This window comes from Heterodontus francisci, chromosome 22, assembly GCF_036365525.1.
Source record: "Heterodontus francisci isolate sHetFra1 chromosome 22, sHetFra1.hap1, whole genome shotgun sequence".
NCBI lineage: Eukaryota > Metazoa > Chordata > Chondrichthyes > Heterodontiformes > Heterodontidae > Heterodontus > Heterodontus francisci.
The window spans coordinates 33,879,472-33,894,680 of NC_090392.1; the positions used below are offsets into that span (position 1 = coordinate 33,879,472).

General features: G+C 47.4%; 1 protein-coding gene across 3 annotated transcripts in view; it reads right to left on the reverse strand.

Moving 5' to 3' along the window:
* LOC137381295 (zinc finger protein 271-like) overlaps positions 1–13,119 on the reverse strand; it is a 33,989-nt gene extending 20,870 nt beyond the window's left edge. For 2 of the 3 annotated variants that reach the window (XR_010977127.1, XR_010977126.1), the window contains exons 1-2: positions 12,920–13,119; positions 11,904–12,016 (exon numbers count right to left, since the gene is read on the reverse strand). Coding sequence is in view for 1 of the 3 variants with exons in the window: in XM_068053642.1 (XP_067909743.1) it covers positions 7,834–9,354 (1,521 nt within the window). In the remaining 2 variants the exon portion in view is untranslated. Of the gene's footprint in view, positions 1–4,007; positions 9,416–11,903; positions 12,017–12,919 lie in introns of those variants that run through there. The other variant, XM_068053642.1, reaches the window with a different exon arrangement.
* Between the last annotated feature and the right edge of the window lie 2,090 nt (positions 13,120–15,209).

The following is a 15,209-nucleotide window of genomic DNA, read 5'->3' on the forward strand; positions in this document are numbered from 1 at the left end:
AGAGGCTGGGCTGCATTGAGGGCAGTCTCAGTGACAACATTCTCCCTGGAGTACAGTTCTAGGTAGTGCTCAACCCAGTGGTCCATTTGTTTGCATTGGTCAGTGATTATGTACCCTGATTTAGATTTGTGGGGGGCGATCTTCTTGATGGTTGGCCCAAAAGCTCTCTTAATGCCATCATACATTCCTCTGATGTTTCCGGTGTCTGAGGCCAGCTGAATATGACTGCATAGGTGTTGCCAGTAGTCGTTTGCGCAGCGCCTGGCTGTTCTTTGTGCTGTGCTTCTGGCTGCTTTAAGTGCTACGGATGTTAACTCGCTGGGGGCTTTCTTGTAGCTCAACAGTGCAATGCGCTTAGCGGCTATGACAGGTTCCAGCTCTTCATTATGAGATTGAAACCAGTCTGCATTTCTCTCCGCACGTTTGCTGTAGGTGGTCAAAGCTGACTCATCGATGGCGTCCCTGATGTGGGCCCACTTAGTCTCAGCATCCCTGTGGCAGTGTTTTGAAGAGCTGTTACAAGTGAATTTAGAAATTTTTGCAACAGCTGTGGATGAGAAATTCTGCTCGTGTTGATGCGCGGGTGGCCCTTCTGCTTGGAATGATGCAACTTCTTTGGTCTGAGTCTAACCTTGCTGCACACCAGGGAGTGGTCGGTGTCGCAGTCCGCACTGTGGAAGCTGCGTGTGATTTGAACACTGTTTAAGGAGGCTCGCCTTGTGACGATGAGGTCTAGCTGGTGCCAACGATGCGATCTTGGGTGCCTTCATGAAACCTGGTGACAGGGTTGAGTGTGAAAGAACAAGTTGGTGACGCAGAGGTTATGATAGGTACACAACTCAAGCAGTCTCTGCCCGTTCTCATTCATCCATCCAACGCCATAGCGCCCAAGGCAGGAGGGCCATGAGTCATGGCCCCAACCCTGGCGTTAAAGTCCCCCAGCAGGAACAGGTGTTCGGTGTTGGGGATGCTGCTAATGATGTTATGGAGTTGCTCGTAGAACTGGTCTCTAGCTTCAAGTGGGGAGCGGAGTGTTGGAGCACAGATGCTGAGTAGGTGTACTGGACCAGAGGCGGTGAGCAGTCGGATGGACAGTATGCGTTCCGAGCCATTTGAAGGAGGCTCTATCATACTGAGCAAGGAGTTTCTGATGGCGAAGCCCACTCCATGCTGTGTTGGTTCTTCAGGATCCCTGCTCTGCCAGCAGAAGGTGTAGTCTTGCTCTGCTAGAGATCCACTCGCGGGGAGGCGCGTCTCCTGAAGTGCTGCAATGTCTACATTGAGTCTACTGAGCTCGTTGTTAATGATGGCAGTCTTCCGAGAATCGTTGATTTGTGTAAGGTCTTCTGACAGACCAGGACACAGAGTTCTGACGTTCCAGCTTGCAAAGTGAAGGGCTGGTACCTTCTTTCCTTTTTTCGTGTTGTTTGGTGCGGTGTATCAGTCCACCTTTCGGGCAATGACCCTGAGCTCCAAGCACCCATTGAAGCAGGTGGACTGTGGCAGGACAGAACCTTATTGACCGGGGGCTGCCCGGTTTGAGGCGGGCGGTAGCTGTCCAGTGAGGTGCGATGACCTCTCCCACCGACAAAGGCAACCCGTGGCGCCCAATCTCTACGCCAATTTAGCTGGACATATAACTCGTAACTGCTGCCTTCCGTGTTGTTTCAGTCGCTGTGAGGCAACTATGGAGTGATCTCTCCATGGTGCATGCCTGGGCGAATGTATGGAGGTTGAGAGTTGCGCAATCGTCAAAACCCCCCTCTCGGCCTTTCTGGTGGGGTCCAAAGGAGTGCAGAGCACGACGTATGGCACCGGTATGGCTGCAGGAACTGCCGGAAACATGCCAAAGGTGACACATGACCCCCTACGGGGTTCCGCTCCAGATTTTCTGTGCGGGTTTACTCCCTTAGCCTTGGTCTCTCCCGAGACGCCTACAAGGCAGTGGGGTTGTTAGGGCCCCTACACAGGTGTAGGATGATGCCGGTGGGAGGAGGGGGTGCGAGGGGGAGGGAAGGGGGTGCGAGGGGGAGCTGGGAAGGGAGCTGTAAGGCGGAAGGAGGGGTGCAGGGGGAAGATGGTGCGAGGAGGGGCTGGGAAAGGGTTGTGAGGGGGGAGGGGGGTGCGAGGGGGGAATGAGCTGAGAGAGTGGAGCTGGGAAGGGGGTTGGAAGGGGGGGGGGAAGGGGAAGTGGGGGGAAAGGGGGTGCAGGTAATAAGCCATTTCCTCAGTTCCCACCATCGACGCCTGGAAATCTCGTCCGCGTCCTTCGGGAGGTGAGCGACATCCTCGGGCGCCGGTACCAGCATTGCCGACAGTGCGCTGCAGATGCTCTCCAAGCCATCTCCCGCGGGCGCTTTGAAGTTGCGGCCGAGGAGCCGTTTGTGGCTTTTTGGGTGTTCAGGGCACCTTTTCGCAAGGCTTCCCTCGGGTCCTGCTGCTCCTTCTTCTCTTCAACGGACTTACCGCACGCTGTGGCCGCGGACACTCTGGATGGTGAAGACGGCAGGATCGGAGATCAAAGTATCACCAGCTGTACTTTGCAGTTTCCTCCGGACTGCGATCAATTTCATTGAGAAAACAAAGAGCAGGTGTGGCTGGGGGAGGGCAGTGGGCCCATGTAACATAAAATAGCTGTTAGCTTGTAGTTAGGGCTAAAATGAACTGATTAAAGAGCCAGGGGAGTTTAAACAGTTTAAGAGGGTAGATTGGAGGAGAAAACACTAAGAATGGGAGCAGATGGCCATGGATAGAGTTGAACAGCTCGGGAGCTTGCAGTCCAGGAGCCATCTTGCATGTTAATTAATTGTTTAATACCACTAGGGCAGTTAAAAGTCAATCATATTTCTGTGGGTTTGGAGTCACATATAGGCAAGATCAGTTAAGGACAGCAGACTTCCTTCCCGAAAGGAAATTAATGAACCATGTGGGGTTTTAGTACACTCCAGTAGTTTCATGGTCACCATTATATATATTAGCTTTTTCCGGATTTATTTAATTAATTGAGTTTAAATCCCCAAACTGCCGTTGTGGGATTTGAATTCACATCGCTGCATCATTAGTCCTGGCCTCTTGATTATTAGTTCAATAACATAACCACTATGCTACAGCACCCCACTATGATCCATCTCCTCCTATGAGGAGAGAGTGAATCGACTAGACCTATATTCCCTGGAGTTTAGAAGAATGAGAGGTGATCTAACTAAAACATAATAATGTCTTAAGGGACTTGGCAGGGTAGATTTATTTATTTATTTTTATTTAGAGATACAGCACTGAAACAGGTCCTTCGGCCCACCGAGTCTGCGCCGACCAACAACCACCCATTTATACTAACCCTACAGTAATCCCATATTCCCTACCACCTACCTACCTACACTCGGGGCAATTTACAATGGCCAATTTACCTATCACCTGCAAGTCTTTGGCTGTAGGAGGAAACCGGAGCACTCGGCGAAAACCCACGCGGTCACGGGGCGAACTTGCAAACTCCGCACACAGGCAGTACCCAGAATCGAACCCGGGTCCCTGGAGCTGTGAGGCTGCGGTGCTAACCACTGCACCGCCCCACCAATGCTGAGAAAATGTTTCCCCTGGCTGAGGAATCTAGAACACCAGGTCACAATCACAGGATAAGGGACCGGTCATTTAGGACTGAGATGAGGAGAAATTTCTTCACTCAAAGGGTCGTGAATCTTTGGACTTGCTTAACCCCGGGAGCTGTGGATGCTCAGCCATGGAGTATATTTAAGACAGAGATTGATACATTTTTGGGTACTAAGGCAATTAAAGGATATGGGGATAGTGCGGGAAGGTGGAGTTGAGGTACAAAATCAGCCATGATCTTGGTGAATGGCAGAGCAAGCTCGAAGGGCCAAATGGCCTCCTCCAGCTCCTATTTCTTATGTTCATTAAACCTCAGTCTGATCCCTCTCAAGCTGCTGAGTGAGTGAATTAAATCTTTCTTGACAAATTACCAAGATACCAGACTACAAGTCATGCCCTAAACATCATTTATTGATTACAAATCACAACTTAGTTAAATATGGGCACACAGACACTTTATAGACATGTATAAACACACATAAATGTAATCAGTTATCCAACAGTTGAGCACGAATAGGAAGAGTATTTCATAAAACAAGTAACAAAGGTTAAACAGGTTATTCAGTGATTCACTGTAACTCAGCACTAATGGATACTGAGTATTAATTACAGCAGGGACTGGAGTCTGAGGTTATAAATTGGAGAATTTACTTTAAGAGTAATTCCTTAAATATCTGACATATTAACTTTGAACAGCCTATCAAACAACTGAAGTCTGCTGGTGCTTACAAACATTCAGAGCTTAAATGACCACATTCTCGAGCTAAAGAACGGATTTTCGCCTATCACTATAGAGCTGCAATATTGGACTGTGATCTGTTTCCTGTTCATCTTTAGTTCAATACATTTACTGAGTGGATTTAAATATAAAGCAAGGTTTGCAGACATGATGGTCTATTCACACATGAATGCGAGATGCTGTGGGGCACATGCTCAGTCCAAGAAGGGAAACTGACATCAATAATAAACCCCACTGCCAGAATGAATATGGTTCAGTCCTGGATGTGATTAACAGCAGCAATAACAGCAGAATCCAATCCCTGTAATCACCTGGAAACTTGGTGTCTCAGCATGTTGGATGACTGAGCGAATCCCTTCCCACACTCGGAACAGGTGAACGGCTTCTCCCCAGTATGATTGCGCTGGTACGGAAACAGATCATTTCTGCTTTTAAAGCTCTTCTCAGTCAGAATGTTGTGGTATACCTTTAAGGAATGTGTTTAAAACTGATGTATATACTCAAATAATCATCAAGCAGAAGCTAGGAGCAGTCAGAGATCAAACGTGTTGCTTAACCTTCCAAATATTGTTAAACATAGTTTCATATCTTCAAATAAAGAAGCCACTTATTTTAGTTACCAATCCTCCTCGTGTGGTTGGTGTGTTTGTGTTAAAAGAAAAACACAACAGAACACTTAAAAGGGCTCTCATCTGTGTGAACAAATTGGTGCATAGTGAGATGGGATAAACAAATAAATCCTTTAACACACTTGAAGAAGGTGAATGGCCTCTCCCCAGTGTGAGTACGCTGGTGTACAGTGAGGTCTGATAATTGTCTGAACCCGGTCCTGCAGTGAACACGTTGATGGGACATCAGTTCCTGGGAACTTTTATAGCGGCACAGTGGTATACAGTTGGGAGGGAATTGCCCTGGGAGTCCTCAACATCGGCTCTGGACCCCATGAAGTCTCATGGCATCAGGTCAAACATGGGCAAGGAAACCTCCTGCTGATCACCACCTTCCCTCAGCTGATGAATCAGTAGTCCTCCATGTTGAACACCACTTGCAGGAAGCAGTGAGGGTGGCAAGGGCACAGAATGTACTCTGGGTTGGGGACTTCAATGTCCATCACCAAGAATGGCTCTGTAGCACGACTACTGACCGAGCTGGCCGAATCCTAAAGGACACAGCTGCTAGACTGGGTCTGCGGCAGGTGGTGAGGGAACCAACGGAGGGAAAAACATACTTGACCTCGTCCTCACCTATCTGCCTGCCGCAGATGCATCTGTCCATGACAGTATTGGTAGGAGTGACCACTGTACACTCCCTGTGGAGACAAAGTCCTGCCATCATATTGAGGATACCCTCCATCGCGTTGTGTGGCACTATCACCGTGCTAAATGGGATAGATTTTGAACAGATCTAGCAATGCAAAACTGGGCATCCATGAGGCGCTGTGGGCCATCAGCAGCAGAATTGTACTCAACCACAATCTGTAACCTCATGGCACGGCATATCTCCCACTCTACCATTATCACGCTGGGGGACAATGAAGAGTGCAGGAGGGTATGCCAGGGGCTACAGCAGGCATACTTCAAAATGAGGTATCAACCTGGTGAAGCTAAAACACAGGACTACTTGCGTGCCAAACTGCGTAAGCAGCATGCGACAGACAGAGCTAAGTGATCCCATAACCAACGGATCAGATCTAAGCTCTGCAGTCCTGCCACATCCAGCCAAGAATGGTGGTGGATAATTAAACAACTAACTGCAGGAGGTGACTCCTCAGATATCCCCATCATCAATGATGGGGGAGCCCAGCACATCAGTACGAAAGATAAGGCTGAGGCATTTGCAACAATTTTCAGCCAGAAGTGCCGAGTTGATGATCCATCTTGGCCTCCTCCTGAAGTCCCCAGCATCACAGATGCCAGACTTCAGCCAATTCGATTCACTCCGCGTGGTATCAAGAAACGACTGAAGGCACTGGATACTGCAAAGTCTATGGGCCCTGACTATATTCCGGCAACAGTACTGAAGACCTGTGCTCCAAAACCTGCCGCGTCCCTAGCCAAGCTGTTCCACTATAGCTACAACACTGACATCTACCCAACAATGTGGAAAATTGCCCAGGTATGTCCTGTACACAAAAAGCAGGACAAGTCTAACCCGGCCAATTACCGTCCCATCAGTCTACTCTCGATCATCAGTAAGGTGATGGAAGGTGTCATCGACAGTGCTATCAAGCGGCACTTGCTTACCAATAACCTGCTTAGTGACACTCAGTTTGGGTTCCCCCAGGGCCACTCAGCTCCTGACCTCATCACAGCCTTGGTTCAAACATGGACAAAAGAGCTGAACTCAAGAGGTGAGGCGAGAGTGACTGCCCTTGACATCAAGGCAGCATTTGACCAAGTATGGCATCAAGGAGCCCTAGCAAAACTGAAGTCAATGAGTATCAGGGAGAAAAATCTCTGCTGGTTGGAGTCATACCTAGCACAAAAGAAGATGGTTGAGGTTGTTGGAAGTCAATCATCTTCAGCTGCTTCATCAATGACCTTCCCTCAATCATAAGGTCAGAAGTGGGGATGTTCGCTGATGATTGCACAATGTTCAGCACCATTCGCGACTCCTCAGATACTGAAGAAGTCTGTTTAGAAATGCAGCAAGGTCTGGACAATATCCAGGCTTGGGCTGATAAGTGGCAAGTAACTTTCATGCCACACAAGTGCCAGGCAATGACCATCTCCAACAAGAGAGAATCTAACCATCTCCCCTTGACATTCGATGGCATTACAATCGCTGAATCCCCCACTATCAACATCCTAGGGGTTACCATCAACCAGAAACTGCAGTAGCCATATAAATACCATGGCTACAAGAGCAGGTCAGAGGCTAGGAATCCTGTGGTGAGTAACTTATCACCTGACTCCCCAAAGCCTATCCACCATCTATAAGGCACAAGTCAGGAGTGTGGTGTAATATTCTCCACTTGCCTGGATGGGTGCAGATCCAACAACACTCAAGAAGCTCGACACCATCCAGGACAAAGCAGCCCGCTTGATTGACACACCATCCACAAACATTCACTGCCTCCACCATGAACAGTGGCAGCAGTGTGTACCATCTGCAAGATGCACTGCAGCAATGCACCAAGGCCCCCTAAACAGCACCTTCCAAACCGGGGACCTCTACCAACTAGGACAAGGGCAGCAAATGCATGGTAACACCACCACCTGCAAGTTCCTCTCCAAGTCATACACCATCCTGACTTGGAACTATACTGCCATTCCTTCACCGTCGCTGAGTCAAAATCCTGGAACTCCCTTTCGAACAGCACAGTGGGTGTACCTACCCCACATGGACTGTAGAGGTTCAAGAAGGCAGCTCACCACCACCTTCTCAAGGGCAGTTAGGGATGGGCAATAAATGCTGGCCTAGCCAGCGACGCCCACATCCCATGAATGAATAAAAAAAAATACACACACAGGTTTTAAACAAAACCTTTAAAAAGGTTTCTCGTCAGTGTGCACCCGCCGGTGTCTCAGCAAGGTGGATGACTGAGTGAATCCTTTCCCACATACAGAGCAGGTGAATGGCCTCTCCCCAGTGTGAACTCGCCGATGTGTGAGCAAGTTGGATGACTGAGTGAATCCCTTCCCACACTCAAAGCAGGTGAACGGCCTCTTCCCATTGTGAGTACGCTGGTGTACAGTGAGGTCAGATAATCGTTTGAACCCAGTCTCGCAGTGAGAGCACCTGAACGGTCTCTCATCAGTGTGAACACGTTGATGGGACTTCAGTCCTTGGGAACTTTTATAGCAATTCCCACAGTCCTGGCATTTAAAAGGTCTTTCATCAGTGTGAACCTGCTGGTGTGACAGTAGGTGTGATGAACAAGTAAATCCCTTCCCACACTCAGAGCAGGTGAACATCCACTCCCCAGTGTGAACTCGCTGGTGTTTCCTCAGGGCGGATGAATCAACAAATCTCTTCTCACACATGGAGCAGGTGAACGGCCTCTCCCCAGTGTGGATGCGCTGGTGTACAGTGAGGTTGCCCGAGTGCCTGAATCCAGTCCCGCAGTGAGGGCACCTGAATGGCCTCTCGTCAGTGTGAACACGTTGATGGGACATCAGTTCAGCGGAACTTTTATAGCAATTTCCACAGTCTGGACATTTAAATGGTCTCTCATCAGTGTGAACTCGCTGGTGTCTCAGCAGGGCGGATGAATCAGTGAATCCCTTCCCACACATGGAGCAGGTAAACGGTCTCTCCCCAGTGTGTACTCGCTGGTGTTTCAGCAGGGCGGATGAATCATCAAATTTCTTCTCGCACATGGAGCAGGTGAATGGCCTCTCCCCGGTATGAATTCGTCGATGTCTCAGCAGCTTGGATGAACAAGTGAATCCCTTACCACACACGGAGCAAGTGAATGGCCTCTCCCCAGTGTGAACTCGCTGATGTTTCAGCAGGTTGGATGATCCTCTAAACCTCTTCCCACAGTGACAGCAGCTGAACGGTGTGGAACCGGTGTGAATGCGCTGGTGCTCCCTCAATGCACGTGGGCTTTTAAAGCTCTTTTCACAGTCAGAACATTTAAACTTTCTCTCATCAGTGTGAACTCGCTGGTGTCTCCGCAGGGAAGAGAAATGAGAGCATCCCTGACCACACATGGAGCAGGTGAATGGCCTCTCCCCAATGTGAATGCGCTGATGTGCCAGCAGAGCTGATGACTGAGTGAATCCCTTCCCACACACGCTGCAGGTGAACGGCCTCTCCCCAGTGTGAATGCGCCGATGAATTTCCAGCTCAGACGGGTAATTGAATTCCTTCTCACAGTCCCCACATTTCCATGCTTTCTCCCCAGTGTGACTGTGCTTGTGTCTCGACAGGCCAGATGACTGGTTGAAGCCTCGTCCACACAAAGAACACATGAACAGTTTCGCCCCTCTGTTAATATGGCTTTTTCCTTCCATGATTAAAGGCTGATGATATTCAGATCCTGATAGATCAGTTGACTTCATCAGATCTTGACATGATGTTTAGTATGACTGTTCCATCTGGAAATCCTCCCCTTCTAATGCCCTGTAAAATGAATTTGAAACAGGAAATAGGGAGTGCGATAGAAACCACAAGAACACAAATGCAGGTTGTGAAATGGAGATGAATGAATCTGGTAATCTTTGGGACTGGCACTCGGAAAAAGTAACTATGAAAACTGCTGGATTGACATAAAAACCCAACTGGTTCACTAATGTCCTTCAGAGAAGGGGACCTGTCACTCAGTCTGGACTTACACAAGACTCTGCCTCTAAGGAAGGCTGAGGGGGGGCAAAGTGGATGGACTTCATACTGTAACTCAACTAGAATTTTGACAGAATCTCCCAGACTGTCAACCTCCACCACCTAGAAGGACAAGGGCAGCGGATGCATGTTAAAACCATTAGCTCCAAGACACACATCACCTGACTTGGACACCGCCTGCCATTCCTTCATTGTCAGCGAGTCAATATCCTATAACCCCTTACATTGCGGGAATGCATTCACCACACAGTCTGCAGCAGGTCAAGGCAGTGGCTGCCATCACCATCTCGAGGAGAAACTGGTGATTGACAATATGTGCTGCGTCTTGCCTGCAATGTCCACATTCCAAGAATCCTCTTTTTTTTTAAACCTGCAATAAAACAAAAACAAAATCCTGCGGATGGTGGAAATCTGAACTAAAAAAAGAAAATGCTGGAAATGCTCAGATTAACAGAAACAGAGTTAACCTTCTGCTGAAGGTTTAGGAACATAGGAAATATGAGCAGGAATAGGCCATTCGGCCCTTCGAGCCTGCTCCGCCATTCAACTAGATCATGCCTGATCTTCTGCCTCAATGCCATTTTCCCGCACTATTCCCCATATCCATTGAGATCTTTAATACCTAGAAATCAACTGATCTCTGTCTTGAACATACTCAATGACTGAGCCTCCACAGCCCTCTGGGGTAGAGAATTCCAAAGATTCACCAAGCTCTGAGTGAAGAAAGGTGTGGAACCTGATTCTATCAGTAATTTTAAAAGGGAGTTGACAGGTATTTGAGAATGAGGAACTTACAGAATTACAAACAAGTGGGGTGTGGGACTAAGCGTGACAGCTCTTTCAAAGGGTTGAATGACCTCCTCCTGTATTGTAAGTTTCTATGATTCTAGGAATTGGCCATTTAGCCCCTCGAGCCTGTTCCACCGTGCAATGAGATCATGGCTGATCTGTGACCTAACGCTATATACCCGCCTTTACCTCATATCCCTTAATACATTTGGTTAACAAAGATCTATCAATGTCAGATTTAAAATTAATATTGATCTCACATCAACTGCTGTTTGTGGAAGAGAGTTTCAAACTTCTACCACACTTTGTATGTAGAAATGTTTCCTAACTTCACTCCTGAAAGGTCTGGCTCTAGGTTTTGCAATATGACCCCTTGTCCTAGACTCCGCAACCAGTGGAAATAGTTTCTCTCTATCTACCCTTTCAGTTCCAATTAATATCTTGAAAATTTTGATCAAATCAACCTTTAATCTTCTAAATTCAAGTGAATGCAACCCTCATGGTGAGGTGATGTATTTTGGCAGAAGAGATAGGAAGAGGCAATATATCCTTAATGGCACAGTTCTAAAGAGTGTGCAGGAACAGGGGGACCTGGGGATTCACGTGCATAGATCTTTGAAGGTGACAGGACATATTAAGAGTGTAGTTAGCAAAGCATATGGGATCTTGGGCTTCAAAGATAACGGTATATAGTACAAAAGCAGGGAAGTTACACTGAACTTTTATAAATTGCTCATTCGGCCACAACTAGTATATTGTGTCCAGTTCTGGTCATTACACTTTAGGAAGAATGTGAGGGTCTTTGTGATGGTAGAGGAGATTTACCAGAATGGCCCCTGGTATGAGAGTATTTAGCTCCAAGTTAGATTGGAGAAGCTGGGGTTGTTCCCCTTGGAGGAAAGGAAGTTGCAGGGAGAACTGATAGAGATGCATAAGATTATGACAGATTTAGATAAGGTAGACAAAGAAAAGCTGTTCCCATGATAGTACAAGGACAAGGGGACACAGATTTAAGGTTTTGGGTAAGACATACGGGGGGGAGAATGTGAGGAAGAACTTTTTTTATGACAGGTACTGGAACTCGCTGCCAAGGGTGATGGAAGCGGAGACAATGAATGATAAGCACTTGAGGGAAAGAAACGAGCAGGGCTAAGAGGACAGAGTGTGGGAATGGGACAGACTGGATTGCAATAGAGAACTGGCATGGACTCGAGGCCAAACGGCCTCCTTCTGTGCCATAATGAATCTAAGACTCTTTTGTGTAATCTCTGCTTGTAATTTAACCCTTGGAGCCCAAGTATCATTCAGGTAAATCTGTGCTGCACTCCCTCCAAAGCCAATATATATCCTTCCCAAGGTGTGGTGCCCTGAATTGAGCAGAGGACTCCAGGTGTGATCTAACCAGGGTTTCTTGTACCTCAGTGCTTTTCCAGTCACACTGACATCTGAAATCTTTTCCCCACAGACAGAGCAGACAAACCTTTTTCCTTCCACATTCAAAGCCCGATATTCAGGATCCGTTGAATTGGATGACTCTGTCAAATCTTGATGTGATGCTAGGTCCCTCTCTGCAAGGCCTCCTCTTCTAAGCCCCTGTAAAAGGAGTTTACAAAAGCCATCACTGTCAGTCCAAGATAAAAATTTGCTCCTCCTGCTTCCTGGCCCAGGATGGCTACTCACGTGCCCTACTGCACATTGCCCCCTAGAAAGATGGCAGCAAGTCAAGGGACCACCTTGTGGGACTGCTCCTGGGCATGGCAAACTGACCATCAAACAGGTCCAGGCAGAGGGCAGTCCAGGGGGGTTTCCAGCCAGTCTGCTATGTCTGTGCCTGGGGGTCCCAGGTCCAGTCGCATGCTTGAGGCCTTTCACGACCACTGGGCACCAGAGGGAGTGCAGTATATATTCACCATGAGGAATGACATCTTAGTTTGATTTAGGTAAGTCTCCTTTATAGTTTCTTTACCACATATAGCCAAATGATATGAATTAGCTGCCTTATTTACTCATTCTGACCCCCCCATGGGAGCCCAACAACCATCCTGTATCTCCACTGGAACCTGGAATGGGACATGGAGGAAGAATGAGGAGAGGCAATATAGTCCAACACTCACAGCAACCTACAATCCACCTACATTACCAGGATAGGGAGACAGAGTTTAGAAACACTCACCAACACAACTCCAGTAAAACATCCCAGGTGGAAAAGGGGGAGCAGTGTTTGTACCTGCCCTGATATCCCCCTCCCCAGGCCTGTCAGTCAAACCCCCCACTCCTCCCACTCCACAGCTCAGCCCAGCAGCTTCCTGCACCTTGAGCCAGCCCTGCCCAGGTGTGGCCCAGTCCAAGGGCAGTCTTTGTGGAAGCAGGGAGTGCAGGAAGGTGGACCTCCTGCCCTGTGCTTAGGCCCAAATGGCTCCCCCCTCCCCCAGGCCTCTTTATAACTATGACAAATTTCCCTCAAAGCTTTGCCCTTTGATGTTACAGTTTATTAACCTTAGTTCCTCCAAATGAGCTGGAAAGCTGGCGGCCATTAACCCGAGCCTGTCACCAGGAGAAGCCACGCGGGACCGGTAGCTTCTTATTGTGGGTATTGAAGCCTACAGCGGGTTTTTCTGAAGTCTCGCCGCCGGCTCCATCGCTCCCGCCGCCGATTACTGGCTGCAGTTTCGGAAAACAAGCTGCTTAACCGCCATCTCTCCTACTGCGCATGCGCCAAACCCTGGTACTGCGACTGCGCACTGGTTTCTGTTAACAGAACATTCTCAACTGTCACATTGACGCATGCTCGAGGAACAGCATCTGGTTGACGGATGAGGCACACTACAGCCTGCTGGACTGAACATTGAGTTCAATAATTTCAGAGCATAACAGCCCCCCATTTTACTTTCATTTTTAGTTATTTTTTCTTTTTTACATTTTTTACAATCTTTTTTTTGCATTTATTTCATTTAGTCTTAGTTTGTTCAGTTTGCTTACTCACTGTTTTTTCTCATGTTTGTACTTGCTGCTGTTCAATCTTCAGTTCTTTAACACCTTATCTGTACTAATGCTTTGTCTTTCAACACACCATTAACATATTGTTTGCCTTTGCTCCATGACCTTTTGGTCAGCTATGTGGCCTGGTCCAATCTACACCTTCTCCTTTGTTATCTCTTGCTCCACCCCCGGCTCACTTGCTTTTCTAATTTCTAATATTTGTCAGTTCCGAAGAAGGGTCACTGACCCGAAACCTTAACTCTGCTTCTCTTTCCACAGATGCTGCCAGACCTGCTGAGTGGTTCCAGCATTTCTTGTTTTTATTAGCGCCATCTTTATTACTGGCAGCTGCTTGTGATGTCACAGATGGTGACGTTTCAGTCGCTGAGGCGGCATTTGCGCATGTGCCGGTACTGCGCCACCTAACGGTGACATTGAGCAAACGCGGCCTGAATTGAAAATGGTTCCAAAAGAAGCTGAAGAATCTTGAGGGGAAATTTGTGCAGACTGAGGATTGTTAAGATCTGGAACGGATTGTCTGAATGGATGGTGCAAACAGACTCCATAGGAACTTTCAGAAGGCCAAGGTCATGGCCTTGAAGAGGACTAATTTCCAGGGTGATGGGGAAAAGCTGGATTGTGGGATTGAACTGACAGTTCTTTCACAGAGCGGCCCAGGCTGGGCGGGTGGACAGGCCTCCTTCTGTGCTGTAAAATTCACTGATTCCATCATGTTCATATAGACATCAACTGGGAGATACAACACAACTCAGGGCTCAAAGACAATGAATCCCCAGAATATGTTCAGGGCAATTCTCTAATGCTCCGTACTGATAATTTAATTAAAGAGAAAAGTATTTACTGAGGTCTGACGACTGAGTGGTTAAAGTGTTGGATTTGAAATCCAGTGGGTGTTTCCCTGTGTAGGTTCTAACTCAGCTCACACTGAATTTGATTCTAGTTTCTTCAGTTGGCTGTACCTTGTCAATTCCATGAGTAGTAATGAGCTTAAGGTTTCTACAAGCTGATAGGCCTGTTATAGCTGGATCTTGTGTATCAATGAGATAAAAGACCTGTGATGACCATGCCAATTGTTTGTAGCTGAATGTCAGTGTTATTGTACCGATGCAGTGAATTGCTGATCCATTATATGCAGTTAACTTAGCTCTACCATTGCCTTCCAATGTTAAAGGTACAAATCCTTCAGAAACCTTAGAGGAAGGATATCAGTGCTCGCCCTGATGTTAATTGTGGCCCTCAATATGTGCTTTGCATTCTTCCTAGGACGCACAATATCAATGGATGAAAATGCTTCCAGTGGTGTGATTGCATCTATGGACCTGGTAATATTTACAATGTGGAATGCTTGCTCGCTCTCCTTTGTAAGAACTTGGCCATCATCATTTTCCATGCTGTCTGCTGTGTTGGTGACTATATACAGTCATTTCCATGCCGAGCATGCTACATTTTCTTTTTTCAGAGTGAGGAGAGCTGAGAGCTTCCAAAGAGCACAGCTGACTGGGAGAAGACTCGGAGGGCGGAGTTCCGGACCGGTAAGTATAAAAAACTTACCTCTGGTAAAAAAACTGAAAGTGACGTCACAGGAAAGCTGTGACCTGATGGCTGGTAGGGAATTTTTTTACTGAATTTGAAAATAAAACATTGATAAAAATTGATTAAAACCCTAACTAACTAATTAATAAGTAGAGTCACTGAACCAAAGGGAGGAGATTACTGTATTTAGTTAGCATTTAATATTTATAGTAGGAATCTAGCACTAGGGACCATATAATTAGTTATAACAATT